The following is a 26412-nucleotide window of genomic DNA, read 5'->3' on the forward strand; positions in this document are numbered from 1 at the left end:
CGATCAATCCTTCATAATCATAATATTGCATTAATATAAATATTGCTTTTTTTAATTTAAACAAGAAATATATTTTATAATAAATAAAATTTTTGAAATTTAACTATTAATTTAAATATTTTAATTGTCATTATTAAATTATAAAAACAAAAATTATATATTTTTTAATAAAAAATTTTAAATATGTTTAAATATATACGTTTAATTTTATATATATATATATATATATAATTATATAAATAATATAAATTAAATAAATTGTTATTATATTTATTAATATTATTAAATTACATGTAAAAATTATATGAATAAAATATATGTATAATTAGATATTAATTAAAGTTTAAGTAAACCCAATTGTAATGGATCAACTAATGTAAATTTTTCTATACATTCAATTAGCCATATAAGTGGTAATGTTTTTATATGTGGCATATTATATTTTATACGTGGTTCATCTTTCTCTGGTATATAAATGATATAATGTGTACATTCATGTAAAGAATGACTAGGTTCATTAGCAATATGAAAAGGAACAAATTGTTCTTTGGTCTTTATATCTTCTGGATTTGGTTCTCTTTTCAAAATTATTCCTCCACCTTCTTGCACAAGTGTAATTAATGCATCTTTTGTTAAATATATATCATTTATATAAGTATCTTTTGATTGAAACGCAAAATAAAAATAACATTGATTAAAAAGACCTGGATTCTAAAAACATAATAAGAAGATATATATTTGTTAATAATGTTTATTTATATTACAAATAATTGAGTTATATATATAATTAATTTTACCCAATTTTGTGCACTTTCTCTAGCTTTTTTTGGAATACCTTTAATCGGTGCACCACTGACTTCAAATAGTTCTAAATCTCCTTTTAATATATCACTTATATCCATGCTTAGCTGAATCCCTTTAAAAAAAATATTATAAAAATTAATTTTTAAAACTATATGTAAATTACTTATATTATTTTATTTATATTTATATTATAAACATACATTCACTATTAAGTAACCAAATTCCACGCAAAAGTGCTATCATTACATCATATGATAATTGAATGATATTTTTATCATTAGCTTCCACTATAACATGAGTTACAGATGGTCTATAACATCAAAAATATATCATGCAATATTTATAATCTCTTGAATTTAAAAATATAATTTAATGATATAATATTATATAAATTAAAAGAAAAAAATAATACCGAAAAACAGACATAATTTTAATTTTATGCTTTAAAGCTATTTCATTCAAATATTTTTTATTTTCTTCTCGTAAATTTAATGGATATATAACAATCGTATCAAATATTTGTTGTGCAGAAAATGACTTATTAAAACTACAGTTATGATTTACAATTTCTTTTTCTTTCTTACTTGTATCATCGAACTCATTTTCATCTTTTAAAATATCCCACATCTTACTATTTGGTTCGCAATAGTCTCTAAAATACAATATAATATAAAGTAATGATATAAAATAATAACATAATATTTATATATATAATATCACATATATATTATATATATAAAATAATTATATCAACAATTCTATATAAATTTTATTATATTATAATAATTTTATTATTAAGAATACATATTTAATATATTAATAAGTTATTTATTATAAAATAATTAATTGACACATACATGGGTTTTTTACCATAATCATCATATACATTTTTATTAGCTGAATATTTTAATAATATTTTTGCTTCTGCCAATCTATTATTTATAGCAGCATCATGTAAAGCTCTTCTATTTAATATACCAGGTGTATTTGGTAATGCTCCACATTCTAATAATAGCTGACATATATTTGTATATCCAAAACTTACAACTTCTTGCTATAAAAAAAAATTTATAATATATAAATAGCATAAAAACAATTAAAAAAATTATTAGGACAATATAATTACTAAAGGTGTCCAACCAGTGAAATCTTTTGTATTTGGATTAGCACCAGCAGCTAATAAATTTTTTATACGGCACTCTTGATTCTGCAAGTATATGATAAAATTATTAAATTTTGTTTGATGTTTAAAGTTTAATTATATTTTGTAATTATTTCATATTTATTATAAACAATAAAAATTAACCTTCACACATGCAATATGTAAATATGTTTCTCCTTTAGCATTTGGTTTATTTATATTCTTTGGTATAATATATTTTGTATTATTTATTGTACAAATAGAATTGTTTGTTATTGCAGGCAATTCTATTGCATTTGAATTTGTGGTTGAATTCCATAAATCTCTATTAAATTTATATTAATTATATATTAATAAAATATAAAATATATTATATTAAAATTTTATAAAATTCACATAAAATTTTTGAATAATATTGTTAACAATATATCTCAATATCAAAAAATTTTTATATCATATTATACATTTAATTATATATTTCAAATAATTTAAATATATTATAAAAAATGAATATAATGAATATATAAATTTATGATTTAAATTTATAATACCTTTCCTGTATTATTTCTGCAATGTTATTACAATAAGAAACAAGACTTTTAATTAAATGATCATTACATATTTCGAGTGGTCGTACAGGTATGTTACATATTATACATTTTAAATCATTTTCAATGCATTGTTTACAAAAAAAATGACAACAATTAGTATATCTTGTTGCGTTTATTGGCTCATTTCCGCTAAAATTCAAAAGAAAAAACTATATTTATTAAAAAAAAAAAATTGTTATAAAAATTAAATGAAAGAATTTTATATTTTATAAATTATGAAAAGATTTAAATTGATAAATAAATAAAACTCAATGGTATATTATATATAAATAATATTATTAAATTATATATAAATAACATATGAAGTTTAAAGAATAATATGTAATATATATTTTTTTAATTAATTATTTTAATTTATTTTTTATATTAATTTTTTTTATTATATAATATTTATCCTAATTATTTTAAAATTCTTACCATTTGTAACATTTTAACACGTTTGCAAAACTTCTTAAAGCATGACGAGTATTTTCCCATGAAGTATTCATTTTCAATTATTATGTACTATGTTATTCTAGAAATTTTTTTATTATTTTTTTTATAGTCACTTTTTAAAAATTAACTGGATATTATCTATTTTTTCACTTCACTATCAGTATTTATTATTATTCTCAGTATTTATCAACTGTTATGTGGCTCCCCGTAGTGGAAATTTAAGTGCATTATATATGAATATATATAATATATGAACATTATCGCTTAATATTAATAAATTTTTGTAATTTCATTTCAATTACTATATCATTTAAACGCGTCGAAAATATACGTTTGATTTTATATATAATTTGAAGTTACGTTTAAAATATATAATAAATATTCATGAACAATTTCACGCATTTTATTCAAAAAATTGGTATATTTCACGATTATTATGAATGGACGAAAAGCTGTTATCTACAAAGAGTAAGTTGTAAGAGTAAGTTGCTTTTTGGTATGGATGAAATTTACTTTTAAAAAAATTTATTTTTTAAAAAATATTCATAAAATTTTCCATACAATTTTCGAAAAAAAGATGTTACGAAAATATATCACGTTTATTTAGTCTTAAGAAAATAGTAATTACATATGACACAAAATATCATAGCCAACATACACAATTACATATATATATTTACTTTTATATATATATATCATTAATAAATACATATAGCATATAATTATAGTAATTGTCAAAATATGAATGTATGTACATAATAATGATAAATAAATTTTTAACAAACTTATTGTAACAATCAAAATATTTTGCTAACTATTATACATCTATATATAATTATTCTATATGTAACACTTAATTACAAAATAAATATACAATATTACATAATTAATTATATATCATACTTACATTTTAAATTTAGATTGAATCTGTTAATAAATTTATTATTTATATAAAAATATTTTATAAGAATATATAAATGATTTTTTTTCCAAATTTTTACCAATTCAAATTTAAATTTACTTATGATAATTGTTACACATTCCTTCATATCTTGTAACATATTTTGTGTACGTGTATGTATGAATGTAATATTGTATAATGTTACATCTGTCATACTATCAATTTTTCCTTCTTTATAACAAAAGAAATTTTTAGTAAACAATAGTGATTTTTCTATTATCTTTACATGACATCTTTAATATTATAATTATTATAAATTTTAAGATTAAATATCCAAATTGGTGGATATTTATAGAAAAAATTAAAAAGGTGTCATTTAGTAAAGTTATATGTTTGTAAACTTACATTTTACTAAAATTTATCAATTGAATGATCTATGTTAACTACAATTTTATAAAGTAACTAAACGGAGAAACTTTCTCCACATCCACATGTACCTTTGATATTTGGATTATTAAAAATAAATTCAGAACTTAATTTAGTTTCTATATAATCCATTTCAGTACCTAATAAAGATAATTGTGCCTTTTTGTCGATCATAATACAAACACCATCTTGAATAACTTCTTCATCAAGTTTAGACTTTTCTTTGGCATAATCAAGAGTATAACTAAGACCATTACATCCTCGTTGTTTCACACTTACTCTTAGACCAATCTGAAATAGAAAATGATTATGTGATTTTATAATCAATTGCATATTTAATTTTTTAATAATCATACCAAGAGAAAGAGAGCCAAAAATCAAGGTATTGGGAAAAAACACATTGATATGGCATACATATTAACTAATATTTTTTTGTTAATAAATGCAATGTTTAAATCATTTTATAGCAAAACAAATAATATTTCATAATTGATAATTAAAATATATTTACTTACAAATTCACTTTTATCTTTCAATAATTCCTTGATTTTTTTTACTGCACTTGGTGTCTGTAATTATAAAATTCAAATTACAAATATAAATAAATAAAAATAATATAATATAAAAAATATTTCTTATAAGAATATAAATTTTAAAATATTTTTATTTATAATAATAAAAAACAACAATCTTGTATTAATAGAATTTTCTATATATAATTAATTTTATACATATTTATAAAATTATTAATTATATTAATAAAAATATTGCTTAAAGTTTTCTATAATTTTATATTTAGTATATAATGATGATTAAAATTAAGATTTATAAATAGCTATTAATAATTATATTTGTATCATATACTGTATATTTAAAAAAAAACTTTAATATAAAAAAAAAACTTATATTGTTACATTATTTAATAATTAAAGAATAATTTGAGATATTTTAAAATATATTATTTAATAATATATAATCATATTTACTCTCAAAAAAAATTGATTAAATACACAAAAAGATATAAAATGTAAGTATATAATATGTAAGTTTCTATTAAGATTAAAGAAATACTATATATATTAAAATTACTTTTAAAAATAAAAATTGAACGTCAAATTTCAACGTGAATTAAAAACTTAACCTCAATTTTTCAATACTTATAATGCATGTAAATTCATAATAATATTAGCTAATATTATGTATCAATAATTCAAAACTATTAAAAATGTATATATATACATTAATTATTTACTTACTAAAGTAAGCGCAGCGCGCGTGGCTAATATTTTTCTACCTTTGATAGCACGAACTGTCGCTGCAGCAACCATGGAAGAAGCCATATTGATCTCTTAACACTTTATAGTATTGTATAATATATATAGTAACGAATATGAATTCTTAATTTTTTATTAAGTTTTTATTTATTAGCAAAGATATGTTATTATTATATATATTAATTTTTTTTATGTTCATCATCAAAGAGATGAAAATATTGTATAAATTTCCTAAATTAAGCATTAAATTTAATTTTTTTAAAATTAAAATCTTCTTAAAATAATATAAAAAAATATATATTTTTATAAATATATATTTTTTTTATAAATATGTATAATTTCTAATTAAAATTCAACAAGTGAAAGTAAATAAATAATAATAAATATTTGTAAATTAGGTAAAAAATAAAAAGTTCACTTAATAGAATTATTAAAATAAAAAAATTATTTATGAAAAAAATTAATAATTATCAAAATTCTATTATTTAACAAAAAGAAATGTGAAAAAAGAAAAATTTTCGGATGATTAATAATAAAAAAAAAATAATTAAAAAAAAACAAAATTTATATAAGTTAAAGTTTTTTTGAGTTTTTTTATTTTTTATAAAACAGTTATTTAATACTAATATAGTTATTTATTTATATCAATATAAATTAAAATTATTAACTTTATAGAGCTTTTTAGAATTGAATGATAAAAAAGAATAGATTTAAGATTTATTTATTATGCCACTTTCTTTTTTTCTTAAAATACATGTTTATGATAAATCAATGATTTTAAGATAGTTCAAAGAAGTTCAAGAAAATTTAAAACTGTTAACTTTGAAAAGCGTCATTAACAGGTTCATCGTCATCTTCATCTTCTTCTCCTTCACTTTCAAATGTGTTATCTGGAATATCGTATAATCTTATCATTGGTTTATTTGGATCTTTCATAATTAAATATTTTCCATCTTTTTGTTTCATGCAAATATCAATAATGCATCGTAAAATACCCCATGCATTATCCATATTAAGATTGATTTGTGTTGCAAATTCATTTGGCTTATATTGCTGTGTACCAAGAATAACATGTTTACTAGAATCTCTAACCATTGCTCTAGAGACATAACCGAATTTCAATTGATCTGAACCAGCTAGCAATGCTTGAACAGTCCATTTAGCTAACTTGCAAGCATTATTGCGCAATTCATTTGCTAATACTGCACCACGCTGTGTGTCTAATTTCTGTCTCCATTCAACTCCATTAGCTAATTTTGAATCCCATTCATTTAGAGCTTTAATTGTTAAAAATTGAATTTCATTATTAGGACCTTGCATTACAGCATCATGTTCACATCTTGCGACAAGAACAATTCCGTTATTTAAATCCCATTTTCTATACCGATATGCAACACTGGCAACATCACCTTCTTCTTCTTCTGAAATAAATGGATTTCCTTCTTCAAATTTATATCTAGGTTCATTTGATTTTAGTACTTGTTGAGAAAAATTATGATTAATAAATGTAGCTTCTAAAGCTAAATTTCTGGGAGAATTTAAAGAATTTCCATCATCTTGAGGAGGCTCAACACTGGTTTCATTTACAGTTAAGAGATCAAATTCAGTATTATCTCGTTTATCAAAAAATAATTTATCTCCAATTTTTTCAATTACAATATCCCATGAATAATTGCTACGAGTACAACACATTATTGTTGCTAAAATTGCATCTGTAGCATAAACATTTCCTTCTGTTTTTGAAAGTTTACGAATTATTGGATCGTCAGTAGTAGTAACTGTATGAAAGATTCTGTCAATTCTTTGTAGTGGCTTTTCACTTTTAACATTCACTCTATCATAAGTTTTATCATAATATTCAAGGGAGCCACAACATAAAATATCTTCTCCATCTTTTACACCAGGTAAAGACAATTTAGCTAAACGTGGAAAATCCATTTCTTCAATAGTTACCCAATCAGGTCTTACAGTAACAGATGCATCGCGAATTTTAATTGGGGGTTGATTTTTATGATTACGTAATCCTTGTTGTCTGCCCCAACGTTTTGCTTGTCCTTTGCGATCTCTTTCACGAAGTTTTAATTTACCAAGTTGTTGCATTTGACTCAATGAACCACGTTGACTTCCTCGACCACGTAAATTTCTTTGATTATGGCGGAAGCGACCACCACGTTGATAAGGTGGTTTTTGTACACGAGTTGTATCAACTAAATGAAAAGTTGTTTCATCTTCATCATGATAATATGCATATTGACTCCCTGAACCAAACTGTGATGTATATTTGTCTGTAAACAATTAAAAATTTTTTTTCTTAAAAATTTTTTTAAGTTAATGAATAAAATTTTTTATCTTGCAAAACAGTGATCTTTTGCTATTTTAAATTGTAATTATACAATTATAGAATATATTTATATTATGAATTATTATTATATAAATTATTTAATAGCACTTACATTAAAGGAAAAAATTCTATTTTTTTTTAAATAATTTTAATTGTGTGTAAATTATAAAAAAAAATTGAATTTTAAGATAGAAATAACAATTTATTTATATTATTTGCATTTTATTAATTATTACTCTAATAAAAAATTATATACAAATTTTTTTTAACAATATAATTCAAAATCTAATGATTTTAAATTATATTATTTTGTAATAATTATTTTAAAATCTTATTAACATTTATTACTAAAATAATTATAAAATTTTTTCTTTTTGTATTAAAAATTAAATTTAAAAAATATACAAAATAATAGATTAAATTTTCAAAAATTTTCAATTTTATTTTTTTAAGTTTTTTTCTTAATACATATTTATATTTTTAAATATTTATATTATAATAATTTAATAAGTATTGAAAATATAATTAATATTAATTAAACAGTTAATAATAATCTCTTTATAAGTATAAAAATAAATAAATAACAATTAAAGTTTATATAAATTAAATTTAAAAAATGGGAATACTTACTGGGAAATTTTTTATCTTGAAAAGCTGGTGTAGTCCAATCAGATATCTATTTCAGAAAATAATGAAAATATAAAATATATTCATAAATAAAAAATACAGAAATTACATTTGTTACCAACCTTTCCCAATCTATCTCCTTTTGAAAATGGTTGATAAGGTATATCTTTAAATTGATCAGGTAATTCACAAGGACCCCATCCATCGGGATTATGTTGTATTGCAGGAGCTTGAAAATGAGCTATTTCTTCTTCTCTTTGAACAGCATCTTCTAGGACTACCACGTCGTCCGTCATTCTGTATTTTTAATACAGGTTACACGTTAAAACGTGAGAGAGAATCCATGGACACGATGGCAAAATCTACTTGCCGGAAAGATCGGCGACGCCATGATACTTAAAATAAAAGTTCATTCATGCTACTTACATATAATACATATAATACATATAACAATTTTATTTGTTTAAAACTTTTCGTCAATAATTTGTATATATATATATTTAATTTACTTAATATTATTATAATATATAATATATTATAATATAAAATATTTATTACTATTTTATTTTAATTATTATTTTAATTTCAATATTTTTAAATACTTATCGATTAAACTTATATTTGTATAATCTTAATAAAAAGAATTTTCAGATATATGAATGTAATTACTTAAATTAATCATTACGTATTATAATTTAAAAAGAATAATACTAATTTTGTAAAATTTTAATATATATTTTAAAGTAAATGTAATAAAATTTATCTACACACACACACACACACACACATATATATATACATACATATATATATATAATGTATAACATTTTAATTTATAATTATTAAACTAATATATATTATATAAAACTAAACATGTTTTTAATTAACGTAATATGAACTAAATATTGTATTGTAATCTAACCTTTATATATATAAACATATTCAAATCATTATTGAAAAAAATTTTGCCTCAATAGTATAATCTCATAGCAATAAATTTAAAATAAAAAATAAATTAATAAGCGATAAATGATATAGTTTTTTTTCAATATAATTTTTTAAATAATCAATACTTTATTTTCGAAATTTTTTTGCTTCTTTTTTATATTTCAATTGCTGTATAATTTGTATTTACCGCGAATTTCATGCTATGATGGATAAATTGATTCATAAAGTCATAAGGCCACAAGGTCGCAAAGATTCATAAAATAACATTAAACAAAAATAATATAAAATATAATAATATAACATAAAATAAATTAAATAATCCATGAAGAAAAGTATTATATTTGTTCATAATTGTTTTTTAATTAATTTTCGTTTTATTTCTAGTATATATTTCTATTTATAATCGATTAACATAAATATAATATATAAATAAATGCTAATTATTAAAATTATTTATAAAACATAAAATTTTTATGATAATTCACAAAACATGAATAGTGTTGTTTTGAAAGAGGCGTAAGTAATTAATTTAATTAATTTTTTTTTCTTTAATATCCTGTAATTAATAAAATTCTGTATCATACTTGAAATTTTATATCAAAAAAGAATAAAATAAAATAAAATAAAATAAAATAAAATAAAATAAAATAAATAGCATATACCTAGATTATGTAATGGATTATATTTTAATTTTAAAATTTGATTCTTCATATTATATATATTTTATTAATCATATTTAATTTCAGTTTCGAAGTTGAATCCAAACATGGTGCTTTTTATACAGGAGGAAAAGTTCAAGTATATTGATTAAATTATATATATTATTCATTTTTTTTTTTATTTTATTAGATAATTAAATTAATTTTTCTTATAGTGGAGTACAGATGGACAATATATATTTTGTCAAAAATATGGTACAATTTCTATATTATCAGTAAAGAAAGGTATAGTAATATCTTACTTAGGAGAAAATAATAATAATGAAGAAGATACAATTAATACATTTATTGCAAGTAATAATAACTTAAACATTATCACACATCATAAAAGTGGTCTTTTCAAGTTATGGAATTGGAAAGGTAATATTATTTAATTTAATTATAAGCAATTATTATTCAATGTAATAAATATTATTATTACAGATAATAAATTAATTAAATTATGGAAGTCTATTCACAAAGGTCCTGTAGTTCATATTGCTCATTCCATGGAAAGAAATTTGATGGCTTCTGGAGGTAGTGATGGTATTGTCAGATTATGGGATTTACAATATCATACTTGTACTCATAATTTGAAAGGAGTTCAAGGAGTTATAAGGTATTTATTTTAAAAAAATATAACTTTTATTCTATTTATAAATATAATAATATAATAAATATAAAAATCTTTTAATCATATATTCAAATATATATGAAATATATATATATGAAATTCATAAATTAAAATATAATTATAGCGTTTTAGTTTTTCATCCAAATATTGATAAAGAACTTATCTTTGCTGCTGGAGATGATATTAAAATTCATGGATGGAATATTAAAACTGGTGAAAAAGAAATTATGCTTTCTGGACATTTTAGTAAAGTTACATCTTTATCTTTTATTAAGAACCAGGATTATTTAATTAGGTAATATACTATAGATTTAAAAATTTCTAATGTGAATAATTTATAATATTTTTTTATATAGTTCAGGAAGAGATAAAGTACTTATTTTGTGGGATCTAACTTCTGAATCATCAATACGAGTTATACCAGTTTATGAAGAAATAGAAGATACATTTATTATACCTAAAAATTTATCACTATCTGAATCTTTTTATAACAAAGATGAAAATGCTATTCATATTGCTACTGCAGGAGAAAAAGGTTTAATTATAAATTTTTTTATTATATATTATAAAAGATACTTATATATTTACAATAAACTAACATTAATATTTATATCAAGTTAAGATCAAATTAATAGTTAGTTTCAAATATATTAATTCATAATCTTTTATTATCTTATAGTCAAGAAATATTCTACTATAAATATGTATTTTTATATGAATATAGTCTTTTTTATTTTAAATTATAATCTAAATATGATCTATAGTTTATAATCTATATTAGTTCAAATTACTATCAAAGATAATTATTGAATCTCTTTTATTTTTATTTCAACTTTGTTTTGTTCCTTATATTTAAATAAATGAATGTTGTTTTGTTTTTTATGTTTTATTGTAATGATTGTTTAAAATTTAATATAATATGTTTTTATATATAACTATTTAAAAATTTTTTATTTATTCTGTAATTTAAATTGTTTTTAAGGAATTGTAAAAATTTGGGAAATGAAAACTGGTAAAGAAGTATATGCACAAAAAAATTCAATTATATCAGCTGCAAAAGAAACAGAAACTCTCTCAATTACACATTTACTTTATAATGATATCAGTAACAACTTTGCTGTAGTTACAGTTGATCATAATATAATTATTTATTCATTAGAAACATTTGAGTGTATAAAACAGGTAAATTCGATTTTTAAAATAAAAATAAAATTTATAATTTAATAGATAAATATATAATAATTATTTTTTATAGTTAATAGGTTACAGTGATGAAATTTTGGATATTGTATTTCTTGGAGATAATGAGAGCCATATAGCAATTGCTACTAATAGTTGTGACATAAAATTATACAATACTTTAACTATGAATTGTGAATTGTTACGTGGTCATATAGATATTGTGCTATCTCTTGCTACAACACATGCTAATGTCTATTTACTTATATCTGCAGCAAAGGTATGTAAAGAGTTTATTTGAAAAATAATATTATTATATATGTTATATATCATAATACAATTATTTTTTAATCAATAAAAAAAAATAATAAATTATTAAAATTATAAAATTTTAATAATTACAAAGAAAGTAATATTTCTAGAATGAAAAAAAAATTATACTTTTTTTTATTATAAGATAAGATAAATATAGAAATACAATAAATATTGATTATGAATTGAAATAATATACAATAATTATAAATTGAATAATATATAAATTGCTAATTTATAGGATAATAGTATTCGTGTATGGCTTATGGATAAACAAACAAATAAAGTATCTTGCATTGCATCTGCTACTAGACATACTGCTCCTATTGGTTGTATTGCAATTTCTCAAACATCTTTCAAGTTTTTTGTTTCTGTTAGTCAAGACTTATGTCTTAAATTATGGAATTTACAAAATGATATTGAATTTAAAGGTAAACATAATGTTTATTTGTTATGAATTATTATTTTTAATACTTGATATATATGTTCAATAATCATAGGTATATGTTCTTTAAATGTTATTCATACAACATTGGCTCATCAAAAAGATATTAACAGTGTAACTATTTCACCAAATGATAAATTAATTGCTACTGGATCTCAAGATAAAACAGCTAAGGTATGATGCATTATTTTTAAAATAATATATATATGACAATAAAATATATATATATGACATTCTTCACTTTATAATTCATTCATTATTCATTTTTTCTCAAATAATACAATTATACTTAATAGATTATTGATTCTTATTATCTGTAAATATCGATTATTGATATCCTTAAGTATTTAATTTTTTCTTAGGAATAATAAGAATTAAAGTAAAATAAATAATTTATGGAATAAGTATTATGATTAATAAGCAAATCATATAACTTTTATATAAAAATTATTATATAAAAATTATTAGATGTACCATTTAACATAGTATTTTTATTAAATCAATTTATATAATACATAATATTCTTTTTATATAATTTATTCTTAAATATATTTATACTGTGTTATAGTTATGGTCTGCTGATTTACAATTACTTGGTGTATTTCGTGGACATCGTAGAGGAGTTTGGTGTGTACGATTTTCACCCATAGATCAAGTACTTCTAACAACATCAGCAGATTGCACAATAAAACTTTGGTCATTAACAGAACTTCACTGTTTAAAAGTAATTTTATTCGCTAAATTATAATATAATATAATTCCATTCTATTCATTATAATTATTATTAATATGTTTAATAATTTTATTTATATGCTAGACATTTGAAGGTCATGAATCATCAGTATTAAAAGCAGAATTTTTATCACGTGGAATGCAAATAATTACAGCAAGTGGAGATGGTCTTTTGAAACTTTGGAATATTAAAACATCAGAATGTATATGTATTTTAGAACAGCATGAAAGCCGTATATGGTCACTTGCAGGTAAATATTATTGTAACATTATTTACATATTGTATTATATGTATTATAATTTTATATTTTAATTATAGTTAGTAAAAATGAAAAAACTATTATTAGCGGTGGAAGTGATTCATTGTTAGTAATTTGGAAAGATGTAACTGAGGAAAAGAAGATAAAAGCTGCAAAAGAATTAGAACAAATTGCATTGGAAGAACAAAAATTATCAAATTTATTTAAAGCAAATGAGTTAACTTCTGCATTAAAATTAGCTTTAAAATTAGAACGTCCTTTTCAAGTTCTCAAAATTGTAGAAAGTAAGTATTAATAAAAATTTTTATTGTATTTAAAGTTAATTATTAAATAATACGATATTTTATTGGAATAAATGTTATTAATTAATTTATATATTATATACAGTATTATTAATTATACATATAAAATTATTATCTTAATAACATTATATAAAGCATTTTTCAAAAAAGAAAATCGATATATAAAATATATTAATCATCCTATATAAATTAATAATTGAATAAAATTAATTATCTTTTTATTATTATTACAATTTTTAATTTTTTTTAGCTATGTTAAAAAAAAATAATTTTCATCTTGAAAAAACAATTCATGAATTAAAACCAATTTATAAAGAAGAACTGCTGAAATGTGCTGTTACATGGAATTTTAATAGTAAAAATTGTCAAGTTGCTCAGGTAAATTCTTAGCAAATTATATTATTTTTTAAAGTAAAAAATTTTATTATAATTTCATATTTATAATATTTTTTTTCTAAATTTTTATGATTATAATGTTTATTATTAACAGATAATTATAAACACATTAATGATGGAAATAGAAAATTTGGAATTTCAAACAAAATTAACTTCCACATTGGAATCTATGATACCATACACTAAACGTCATTATATAAGAATAACAAAATTATTAGAAAATTTGCATTTATTCAATTATACTCTCAATCGTATGAAACCACGGATTACAATTGTAGAAATGAGCTAAATATGTAACTAACGAATTGTAAAAAGTTCTGTAAGATTTTACATACTTTTTAATATATTTCTACTTTTTTAATATAAATTTTTAATGATATATATAGAATTTTTTAAAAGATGAAAATTTATTTAATTTTGAATCAATTAATAATTAATTTTAATTTTAAGATATTGTGAACTGAATATCTTAAAAATATAAAAATAAATTAAATATAATGATATTTACATTGTAAAATATATAATACTTATTATATAATTAAAAATATAAAACAAATATTAAATATATTAATAATAATAAATATCAATATGATATCAATTTATATATGTATATATATATATATACATATATATATTATGTAATTTATATTAATGTTTAAATATATTAAAAGATAAATGAATAAAATTACATAAATTTTAAAAAATCATAAAAATAAATATTGTATATAGAAATTAGTATCATTAATTTAATATATATAAGTATGCATCATAATTTATATTTTAAAATTTTTATTTGTTATATTTTAAAAATTAAAACTTAATAAAATGATATGAAAAAAATTTTTTTTTTTATAATTTTTATTTAACTATTTCATATATATTTATTTCACAGTTTTAAAATATCTTATATTGTAATTTATAATCATATCATATATAACATCATATATAAACATCTAAATGTTCGCTTTATAAAGAAATACTGTTAGTGGGAGGAATGGTTGAGTAATCTTTAGTTTTCAACAAATTTACTCAAGAGTATGTATATGCAAGAAAGAATCAGTCCAAGTTTATTAGTGAAGCAGATAAGTCATTAGGAAACTTAAAGATGGCTTTAAAAATAATTTTTGATTTCATATTTTTTATTTATCTACTACAAATGTTACATTTAAATACATCTACTATGTAAGTTATATAATTATAATAAATCAATTTTTAAAAATTTTTATTAGATTTAATAATCATTTTATTATTATATTAATATAATTTAATATTTTTCCAAATTTTATGTCTTACAATTAAAAATATCATGTATGCATGTTTTTATTGTTACATAAATTCATAAATAAGGATTTATTTATTTATTATTGTTTTTAATCTTATTTTTTATTTCAATATTAATCTTACTTTTTACTATCTTAAACAAATAAAATTGTCATAGATTTATAACAATTTGAAATCATAAAAAATATATTTTCATTATATTTAGTAAAATATGTTATAAAATAAGAATTTTATATTTATACTCTGATATATACTAAATTTTTAAATTTATATCTGATATAGAAATGTAATATATATATATGTAATATATATGTAATATATATGTTATATGTAATAATAATGTTTATATGTAAATAATTAAATTTTAAAACATGAAAATATTAGCATTCAAAGATAATTGTATCAATTTTTCAATTATTATAAGATTATACTTTTAATAATATATTATTTTATCATTCTTAATAATTTTTAACTTTTAGCTTATAATTATTTAATTCTTATAATATTTATCAATTCATAACATAACAATTTTGAAAAAATTTTCTTTTATAAGAATATAGATATATAAAAATATGATTTTTAAAAAAAAAATTATATAATACTAAAAGAAAAGAAAAGAAAATTCTATTTTCAATTGTGATACGTAGTTTTATGAAGAAAAATATTGATAACTTATATAAACAGTTAAATGTTTGATGTTATAAATTAATATGCTCATATTGTAGATAAGACTTGTTATCGAAATTGATATTAATGTTCTGATTAGAGTTCCAAAATTCTATTGTTTCAATTAAAAATTAACAAATATTTTTATATTCAAAGTTAAATTATACAATTATTGCAAAATAAATATTTAAAATATGATTAACAATATAAAAAAATATTAAAATAATTTTCTAAATTTATAAATATAGATTTTCTATCTATATTTATAAACTATGAAATATTAAAATAGATACAATTAGATGTTTATAAAATATTTTTTTTCTAGTTCTATTTTTATATTAATTTTATGAAAATTATTTAATTATAGTAAATATATCTTTTTTTACGTTTTTTAAGAAGTATTTGAATTTCCAATAACAAAAGACTTCTTATAATATAGAGTCACATGCATTGCATTATGTCACTAGGTCTCATACAAAGCAACATAATTAACTATTCTTACTATTTAGTAATGTCTGGAATTTTAATTCAAGGACTTCTTTTCAAAACAGTTTTATCTTTTAACACAATTATATCTTTTTTTTATAATTCAATATAAGTAAATATCAGTACATATGATATTAATTAAAATATATTACTAATGATATTTCTAAGATACATTAATTTTCCTTCATTATTATAATTTTTATAAATTTTTTGAAAAATATTCTTATTGTATTAATACTTATTGTATTAATACTTTTTTTTTCTTATTAGATAGATAAATAATATTAATAAAATTTTGAACGAAATTGAAAAAGTTTATATATATATATATATATATATAAAATTACATACATTTCTTACAGACTAGGAAATTGTCCAATGTTAAGCAATAGTAGTTCTATGGAACAAACTGAACTTTTACAAGAATTAACTAATGATTGTCGTTATGATAAGATGACTAGACCACCAGGAGAAATTAATTCTACAAATCCAATTAATGTGTATACTAAGGCTTATATTTATACAATTAAATCAAACATGGCAAAAACACTGGTAGCTTGTATTATAATTATATTTTTTATTTATTATATGTATATGAATTTTAATTTATTCATTCATATATGATAAATTGTTATATAAATTTCACTAATCGTTTCTTACAAATATTTTAAAATAATAATATTATATTCTTTATAAATATATGTAAAAATATTTTTACAGCAATTTGATGTACATATGATGTTACAATTTAGATATTTGGATGCCAGGTTAAAATTTTCAAATATTGCTCCATATTTAAGTCAAATATATAATGGACAATTTGCATATGATCTAATATGGACACCTACTGTTTATGTTTCTGAGCCCAGTTCAGCAATAACAGGAAATAATGTAAAAGATATACTTGTTTCAATAGATCCATCAGGCATGGTTAGATTGAATACTAGGTTTGTAAATAAAACATTAGATTTATTATATTAATTAATTAAATTATATTTTTATTATATATACATATATATAATAAATATATATTATAATAATAAAAATATATTATTTTATTAAACATAATAATAATCATTGAATATTTTTTGGAGTAAATATCAATAAAATATTATAATTAAAATTTTATAATATATTTAAATATGATATAAAATATAAGTATAATATATAAAAATAGTAAAAAGTAATTTTAAATAATATAATACTTAATTTATTATTGTGCTATTCTTTTATTATTATATCAATTTAATTTATTATTGTGCTATTCTTTTATTATCATATTAATATAATCCTTTTTTAAAATTCTTTTTTAGTTATCCAAAATCAAATAATTAAATTGATATTTACAAATGCACATTTTTTTTATGCATGTATTGTATGCAAAATTAGTCATTCATACATTAAAAATTTGAAATATTTTATTCTAAATAAAATTAATATTAAGATTTAAAAAAAATTATATATATTTTAAAATATTGGAATTTTTATAATTTTCTTTAATTGTATTTAAAAAAAATTAACAGAACATAAACTAAGAACTTAACTTATCTATATAATGAAAGTACAATGTAAATTATTATAGGTTGCAAGCTACTCTTAACTGTGGGCTTCGTTTGGAGAAATTTCCATTTGATGTACAAGAATGTCCACTTGTTTTTGAGAGCTGTAGGATGTCATAGTTATTGTACTACTACAATATCAGCTATTTTATTCTATTATGCTCCTTGGAATGAATGGAATTTTTACCTACAGGGACACACAATGTGCTTGATATGGTGTTGTATTGGGACCAAGAACCAATTATACTTGCAGATGAATTACATTTAACTGAATATAAGCTTGTTGAAAAATGGGTTAATGCATCAGAAGTATTTTATACTACATCACAACAACATTATGGTCATTTTGGCATGTATTTTTTTATGTATAGTAAATTTAATATAATATTTCAAAAATATTTTAATTATCTTTTTGTTTATTATATATATATATATATATATATATATAATTAATAATGCTTTATATTTACAGCTGGTAATTTCAGTTCAATTAGCATAACATTTAAATTAGCACGTGAGATGGGATTTTTTATGATGGATTATTATATACCATCTATATTAATAGTAGTTATTTCTTGGGTATCCTTTTGGTTGCATATGGATGCAAGTCCACCGCGAATAGTTTTAGGTGATAAATTTAAAAAAATATATAACTTACTCAATAAAAATTAATTATATTATAGAATAAAAAACTAATTAAAATTTTTATATCTAGGAACAAATACTATTTTAACATTTATGACTCTTGCATCAAAAGTAGAAAATTCTCTACCAAAAGTTTCATATATAAAAGCTAGTGAAATATGGTTTTTAGGTTGTACTATATTTTTATTTGCAGCAATGGTTGAATTTGCTTTTGTTAATACAATTTATCGACGGAAGTATGCATTATTTATTTATGAATATTAGTTTTTATTCTATTCAATTATGTTATTACAATTATTAATATATTCTATATTAATTTTTTAAATATATATATAGAAAAACTGTTCCTTTGAAAAAAGTAAATAGTAAATATATATTAAAATCGACATTAACGCCAAAACTGGCTCGAAAACAATTTCAAAAAAACACTACTGGGCTAGAACGATCACGATCTTGGTCATCACTTGATAATACAAATACAAATGATCAAGATTATTCAAGTCAAAACTATCTTACTGTACATGTAAATATATATATTATCTCATAAGAAAAATTTATAAAATTGTAAACAAAATAATCTATAATTATTTTTCATAACAAATATGCTTTTTTACAGAGTTTTCCAAGTACCCTCAACATTCCTTCTGTTAAAATTGATGAAGATAAAGATCAAAAATGCTCTATTGAAAGCATTACAAGTATTAACAGTACATCATCACCAAAACCCTTTCCACGAAGAGCAACTCTTGCACAATTACATAATTTTACAACAATGACACCACAAGAAATTGCTCAGTGGATTGATAGACGTAGCAGAATTGTATTTCCTGTAGCTTTCATCATATTTAATATTCTTTATTGGTCTTTTATTTGGATATAAAAATTTCATAATTAAATTAATATATAAAATATATATATTTTAAATTTTTAGGAAAATAAAAATAATCATAAAAGTTTTATGTTTATATATAATATATTAAATTTCGTATAATTTTAAATATTGTTATCAAAATCATTAAATGAAATTTAATTTTTATAGCAAAATTTATTTTTTATAGCATTTATACATTAAAGATTGTTTATTTATTTCATATATTATAAAAATTAATTCAATATTTCTATATTAAATATATTTATATATATAATATATAATATATATATAATATATAAATATATTTATATATATAATTAAGTTTTAACATTTATTCTAATTATATAGAAGTGTTATATTTTATAGATTTATATCAATTATATGAGCAATGTCTGAATAATAATAATGATGATTACTGTAATTAATAATTTAATTAATAATTTTGGAAATAAAAATTTGTTTAAACTTATAATAAACTTATTATTTAAAAAAAATATATAACATAAATTAAAATATTAACTTGATACATATATTTTATTTAGAATTTATTTATTTTTAATTTTTTTAATATCACTATTAAAAAAAATATTTTAAGTTATTTTAAGAAACACTTTTTGCAATTGATGAAGTTTGCTATTTTTTTGGGGCGCATAATTTCATCTAATATTAATGAAATTTATGAAATTTTTAAATAATATTTATATTTTAATTATTATAATTATAATTTTATATATATATCTTATATGAACATTAATTAAAAGTTGTATTAGCAATATATATAATATATAATTATAACATATAATTGTATTTATTAAACATAAAACATATAAATATAATATAAATATATAAATATTTTATTAGAAAAATTTTACAAGAAAAACAATAAAAATAATAATAATTATGTAAACAAATTTTACATAATTTAGTTTTTATACAAAATATTTATTAAAGTAATTTGAATATTTAAAAAGAAAAGAAAATTAACATATATATATCTATATTTTTATTTACTTTAAAAAATTTTACTAATTTTAAAGTTATTTTATTATTTATATATTATAAAAAAATTTATAATATATATTTTATATATTTTTATATATTTTTATATATAATTATTTTATAAATAATATTTTTATTGTTTACTTACTTATAAAAATAAATATAAAATGATATTTTTTTTATTTCTGATAACATATTTTCCTTAGTAAGAAAATATAATTGAAAATTAAAATCGATTAACTATAAAATTATTTCGAGATATCAATTTATTATATCAAATATTTTTGTCTTCCTGATTGTTAGCATATCTTTCTTAATAATTATAAATATTTGTAATTATTATATGTATGATAAAATATAAATATTTAATATAAATAAATATAAATATTTATATTTTATATTTGTTAAAGAATATCAAAGCTAATTTAAGATATTTAATTAAAATATGATTCTATAATTTTCTAAAACGCATTTTGTAAAAACAAAAAGAGTAATTATGGTTTTTATTTTTAAAATAATGAATTTTATATATTGAAAAATTTCCTATATTTATAATATATTTTTATACTTTATCTTTTTAAATATTATCTATAAATATTAAAATATTTAATAGAAAAAAAATATTTAAATAATCAAATCATCGAAATATTCAATTGATTTTGAAGTACTTAAATTTTTTTCTATTATAATTTTAAATTACGATTTTTTGTGCACAGTAAAATAACCATTTTATTTAAAAAAAAAAAAACAAAATTAATTTTAATATCTTTTTTATTTCTAATTTGAATATTTTGCTCCAATTATATTTTAGATAAATATAAAACATTAATAATTAGTCAATAAGTTAAAAATAAAACCATGTAATTTTTTTATAATCACATACATAATCATATTTAATATTTTCTATTTTAAAACTTGGTACAAACTTCCAAATATAGAATAGATAGAAATATCTCACAGAAATCAAATATTTATATTAAAATAAATTAATATTTATATGTTGATCTATATGAATATTTATATGGTTATGTTTGTTTTATATACAAGGTATGTTGTATAACTACAAGTTTATACCTATCAAAATTAATATACATGATTGCCATTGAATCTAAATGTTTTGTAAAAATTTATATATATAAAATACGTATAATAATATAAGATAATTGATAAGATAAACTGATGTCCATACATAAATTTTTATATGCATATCATACAATTTAAAAAAATATATTATTTTATAATATTTTTATGAACAAAATATATTGCTATGAATATAAATATTATAATAAAATACATATATATAAAATTCTATGTATATCAGTATAATAATTATAATAATATTTTTATGGAATGTATTATATATTAATATTAATAAAATTTGTACTTAAAGTAAAATTACATTATTGAAATAGTTATTTTAATAACTAAATAATTAATTAATATATATACATATATATACTTTTATATACATGTAATATAATTAAACATATTTCTAATTATGTAAATATTTAGATAAGCAGATTAAGATTATTTATTTTTGAAAATAAAAATGAATTAGATTTTGTAAAAATAAGTGCAAATGTTCCAATTATTTATATATACATTATAAATATTTATGTACATAAATATTTAATTATCTATTATGTAATTATTCTTATAATTTTGCTCTTATAATGCTTATATGCATTATATCTTTTTTAATAAAAATTTTTAATAAAGATTCAATTTGATTGTTTGATCTTTTTGCTTTTTTTTTTATTATCATTTCTCTAAATATTTATATACAATTAAGTTATAAAATGATTTCAATTTATCTTTAAAATTGAATCCTTTCACTAATTATCAATTCTCTCATATTTAATTTAATTTAATTAATTAAAAAATGCTATTTATTTTTTAGAATGATATCATTAATGTAATATTAGTAAATTCAAAATATTATTATAAATATTAGTACTGTGCAATGCTTGTATAAATATGATTAATATAATTTTAAAAAGTAATATTATATTACATAGCATAAAAAAATTTACCAAAAATATTTCATAAAATTTGTGCATAAATTTAACAATAAATTCAACATACAAAAATAACATTTGTCCTACCTGAATGTTTTTTTTTTTTTTTTTTTTTATTATAAAATTTCAGTACTATTTTTATCATTATTTTAAAAGATCAATTATTATACTTCATAAATCATTATGAAAATTATTAAAAAAATAAAATATTATACACAAAATAATATAATATATTATTTACTAGCATATAGATGTAATAAATAAATATTTAATAAAATTATACATGCAATATTTTGCATATGAGTATCAAAATAATTATAATTGCATAACTTCAAGTAGGATGTGTATTTTTATATTTTTTTTCTTGTTTGTTTACTTTCATGTGCTAAATTTTTTTTTTATGAAATATTTCAAAGGAATACTATTTTTATATTAAATGAATTTTATGACTCTGGAACATTAGAAGGATAAAATCCAAAATTAGATCTTAATTGTTCTAAAAAAACAAAAGTAAGAATAGTTTGTGGTGCTAATCTGATAAAAGCAGGTATATAGCCCTAAAATAAAATAATCAATATATTTTTAAAATCATATGATTAAAATTTTATTTTACATTAATACATTATTAGAAAAGATTATTATTTGAATAAACACATTCAAATATGATATATACAAATAAATTAAAATAATAAAAATATAAATATATATTATAATATAAAATATACAATCTTTTTTTAAATAATATCTCTTTAATCTCTTCTTAAATAAATTCTTTGCTATGATAAAACAACAGAAAAAATTAATAAAATTAACTATTGATAAATTATTTAAAACATTTAATTTATTATATATTTTATTAATTTATTATATATATTTTTATTCAATTTTAATATTTAATCTATGATAGTATTGGATTATGTGTATGTAAATATATTTAAGTATCGGTGTGGATTATATATAAAATAGAAAAAAATATTTTATCCATAATAACTTTCACAATTAATGAATAATGAAAAAAAAATGATAAAAAGAAAATATAAATATATAATATTACTCTTGCAATAATAGTTATTACAAACAAAATCATTTCAATCTTTCCCATTTCAATCTAGAATATCTAATACAATCTAATCTATATACATATATATGAAACTATATAATTTAAAAAAAAAGAAAATTATAAATTAAAAAATATTATATAAATTTTTAAGAATGCATGCAAAATTATTCTAATTTTTGATATTACAGTAAACAACAATGAACTATATATAAAAATATTATATATTATATACTATTCATATACTATTTATTATAAAAAAATTATATAAAAAATTATATATATAATTATAAGATTTTTATTCTAGTTATTCTAAATGTATTTCAAATGTGTTTACCCAAATTATAATCTTTCCATTATTGAAATATTGCAAAATAGAAATCATAAAAAAACTTAATATAATAAGTAAAAAAAACTTACTTTAAAAAATGCAAATGGTCCATTTTTAGCAGTATACAAAAATAAATCCATTAAATTCTACAAAATATAAAATATATTAAAAATATAAATATTTATATTATAGATATGTATAATATATTATTATAATTATTATTATATATTATATTAATTATTATTATATATATTATTATTATATATAATTATTATTATAATTATTATTATTAATTCAATTTTATAATTATAATTACCTTAAATTCTCCAGGTTTAGCATTCATTGCTCTTGTTTTTAAAACATCAAATGGTTGTGTAAAAGTTGTAGCTACAGCACCCTTATTTAAGAATATTTAAAATATATATATTATAATTAAAATATTGTAATTAAAAAAATATAAAATAAATTATTTGAAAAAATGTTCATTTGAATGATAGATATATTTTTAAAAAAAAATTTAGTATAAAATTTAAAAATAATAAAATTGTGCAAAAATTGTATATATGAAAATTTATTTAAAAAAATTCAAAATATTGTTGTTTCTAGATATAGTAGTATCCTTTTGTTTTTATAATTTTTTTAAATATTTAAATATTAAAGCAATGAAGATTGAAGAAAAATGATGAAATAATCACGGCAAATGTTTATAATGAAACAATGAGAAAAACTGGAAATAAAGCTACAAGAAAAGTGGCGCATAATAATGATAATGTTTTTATATACTGTCTTTTTTATAGCTTTCCTTGTTACTTTATTATAATACTGTACTTAAACTTTGAAATAATTTTCTTTAATAATAGTAATGTTTACTTACTGCAAATATGCTTGATATTATATGAGTAATTGGATTATCTTTAAAATAACCACTTTCTAATAATATAATTTTAATTTGATCATAAAAGCTCAATTGTCCAATAGTCATTAATGTAGCTCGTAATGTTGCTGTGGAGCATCCACTAAATAATTGACGTATTCCTTCTTCTTGAATTACACGTATTACTCCATCTAGAGCGTGCTTATAACTAAAATAAAATTTATTATTAAATAAAAGTAAATTAAAATATAAAGTTATATATTTACTTTCGTCTTAGTTGTGGTGAAAGTTTTATATCATTTTGCATGCGCACATTAATTACATCTCCTGGTGTTCCTAAAATACCCCCAGCTGCACCAGAAAATCCAGCTAATAACAATTTTTGATAAAATAATAATGGTTGTCCAGATGTTTCAAATGTTTGTTTACCTACCTATATTACAATAAAATATTAAATATAATATGTTAAATAGTAATAAATATAAAATCAAATATATAATGAAATTATAAGCATACTAATATTATTAAAAATAACTATTGTATATAATATAAATAAATGTACTTCATATGCTCCAAATCTCATTGTAGAATATGTAAGTTGACGAAGCAAAGACGCACTTAATCCATTGTATAAAGCTAAAATTCCTTGTTTTTGTATTATAGATGTTGTTAATCGTACTATAGATATTTTACCTTCTTGTTGTGTTTGTAAATGAACCTATAAATATAGTGTATATAAATAAAATGTTATTGTATATGCTAACAAAATGCTATCTCATAAAATTTTTCAAAAATGACAAAAATCATTACTTATTTAACAAATATTTAAAACTCACAATATGAAAAAAAGAAAAGGAATTTTTATACTATATTAATTTAAAAATTTAATAAAAATACCTTTAATAAATCTAAAGGATGGGTAACACAAGCAGCACCTGCAGAGGAAAGTCCACCAAAGTACCATCGTGACAACTTTTGTGTTTTATCTGTCATGTTTTTTATGTTTTATACTTTCATGAAATAAGTAAAAAAGATACATTCAATAATGAATAAAACTACTTAAAATAAAATTTAATCAATATATTTATTTATTTTCCTATTTTTTTATATTACTATTTATATATATTTATATATATAGAATATATATATATATATATAT

At 18.4% G+C, this 26412-nt stretch overlaps 6 protein-coding genes across 8 annotated transcripts; 2 read left to right on the forward strand and 4 right to left on the reverse strand.

Annotated features, from left to right (window-relative positions):
• Positions 1-273: 273 nt before the first annotated feature.
• Positions 274-3168, reverse strand: LOC122714587 (BRCA1-associated RING domain protein 1-like). The gene is made up of 9 exons (XM_043936058.1): positions 2974-3168; positions 2497-2685; positions 2111-2270; positions 1931-2011; positions 1662-1858; positions 1217-1456; positions 1005-1114; positions 798-916; positions 274-711 (listed from the first exon to the last, which is right to left on the reverse strand). Exons 1-9 carry the CDS (start codon positions 3042-3044, stop codon positions 337-339), a joined length of 1542 nt encoding a protein of 513 aa, XP_043791993.1. The 5' UTR covers positions 3045-3168; the 3' UTR covers positions 274-336.
• Positions 3169-3900: 732 nt separating this feature from the next.
• Positions 3901-5658, reverse strand: LOC122714590 (iron-sulfur cluster assembly 1 homolog, mitochondrial). The gene is made up of 3 exons (XM_043936062.1): positions 5575-5658; positions 4834-4887; positions 3901-4609 (listed from the first exon to the last, which is right to left on the reverse strand). Exons 1-3 carry the CDS (start codon positions 5656-5658, stop codon positions 4355-4357), a joined length of 393 nt encoding a protein of 130 aa, XP_043791997.1. The 3' UTR covers positions 3901-4354.
• Positions 5659-6297: 639 nt separating this feature from the next.
• On the reverse strand, positions 6298-8951 carry LOC122714566 (eukaryotic translation initiation factor 3 subunit D). Its single transcript, XM_043936004.1, has 3 exons — positions 8683-8951; positions 8564-8609; positions 6298-7877 (listed from the first exon to the last, which is right to left on the reverse strand). Exons 1-3 carry the CDS (start codon positions 8854-8856, stop codon positions 6409-6411), a joined length of 1689 nt encoding a protein of 562 aa, XP_043791939.1. The 5' UTR covers positions 8857-8951; the 3' UTR covers positions 6298-6408.
• Positions 8952-9871: 920 nt separating this feature from the next.
• Positions 9872-14880, forward strand: LOC122714565 (transducin beta-like protein 3). The gene is made up of 15 exons (XM_043936003.1): positions 9872-10024; positions 10255-10306; positions 10383-10587; positions 10651-10825; positions 10965-11135; positions 11197-11375; positions 11823-12022; positions 12096-12299; positions 12573-12762; positions 12832-12950; positions 13345-13500; positions 13594-13759; positions 13828-14052; positions 14321-14448; positions 14561-14880. The coding sequence occupies exons 1-15, from the start codon at positions 9999-10001 to the stop codon at positions 14753-14755; spliced, it is 2391 nt and encodes a 796-aa protein (XP_043791938.1). The 5' UTR covers positions 9872-9998; the 3' UTR covers positions 14756-14880.
• A 467-nt stretch (positions 14881-15347) lies between these two features.
• Positions 15348-19998, forward strand: LOC122714567 (pH-sensitive chloride channel 2-like). Of its 2 annotated transcripts, none has more exons than XM_043936006.1 (9): positions 15348-15648; positions 17262-17451; positions 17620-17846; positions 18482-18564; positions 18652-18807; positions 18931-19086; positions 19174-19339; positions 19440-19626; positions 19720-19998. In XM_043936006.1, the coding sequence occupies exons 1-9, from the start codon at positions 15572-15574 to the stop codon at positions 19981-19983; spliced, it is 1506 nt and encodes a 501-aa protein (XP_043791941.1). In that variant the 5' UTR covers positions 15348-15571; the 3' UTR covers positions 19984-19998. The 2 variants fall into 2 exon arrangements, with proteins under 2 accessions (XP_043791941.1, XP_043791942.1); XM_043936007.1 differs by lacking the exon at positions 15348-15648 and adding an exon at positions 16728-17011.
• LOC122714568 (mitochondrial dicarboxylate carrier) lies at positions 18485-26333 on the reverse strand. Of its 2 annotated transcripts, none has more exons than XM_043936009.1 (7): positions 26151-26332; positions 25816-25971; positions 25520-25686; positions 25254-25461; positions 24696-24776; positions 24469-24525; positions 18485-18645 (listed from the first exon to the last, which is right to left on the reverse strand). In XM_043936009.1, the coding sequence occupies exons 1-7, from the start codon at positions 26244-26246 to the stop codon at positions 18607-18609; spliced, it is 804 nt and encodes a 267-aa protein (XP_043791944.1). In that variant the 5' UTR covers positions 26247-26332; the 3' UTR covers positions 18485-18606. The 2 variants fall into 2 exon arrangements, with proteins under 2 accessions (XP_043791944.1, XP_043791943.1); XM_043936008.1 differs by lacking the exon at positions 18485-18645 and adding an exon at positions 23335-23548 and having other exon boundaries at positions 26151-26333.
• Positions 26334-26412: the final 79 nt, after the last annotated feature.

This window comes from Apis laboriosa, unplaced genomic scaffold (genome assembly GCF_014066325.1).
Source record: "Apis laboriosa isolate Shangri-la unplaced genomic scaffold, ASM1406632v1 scaffold33_cov142, whole genome shotgun sequence".
In the NCBI taxonomy this organism is placed as follows: Eukaryota; Metazoa; Arthropoda; class Insecta; order Hymenoptera; family Apidae; genus Apis; species Apis laboriosa.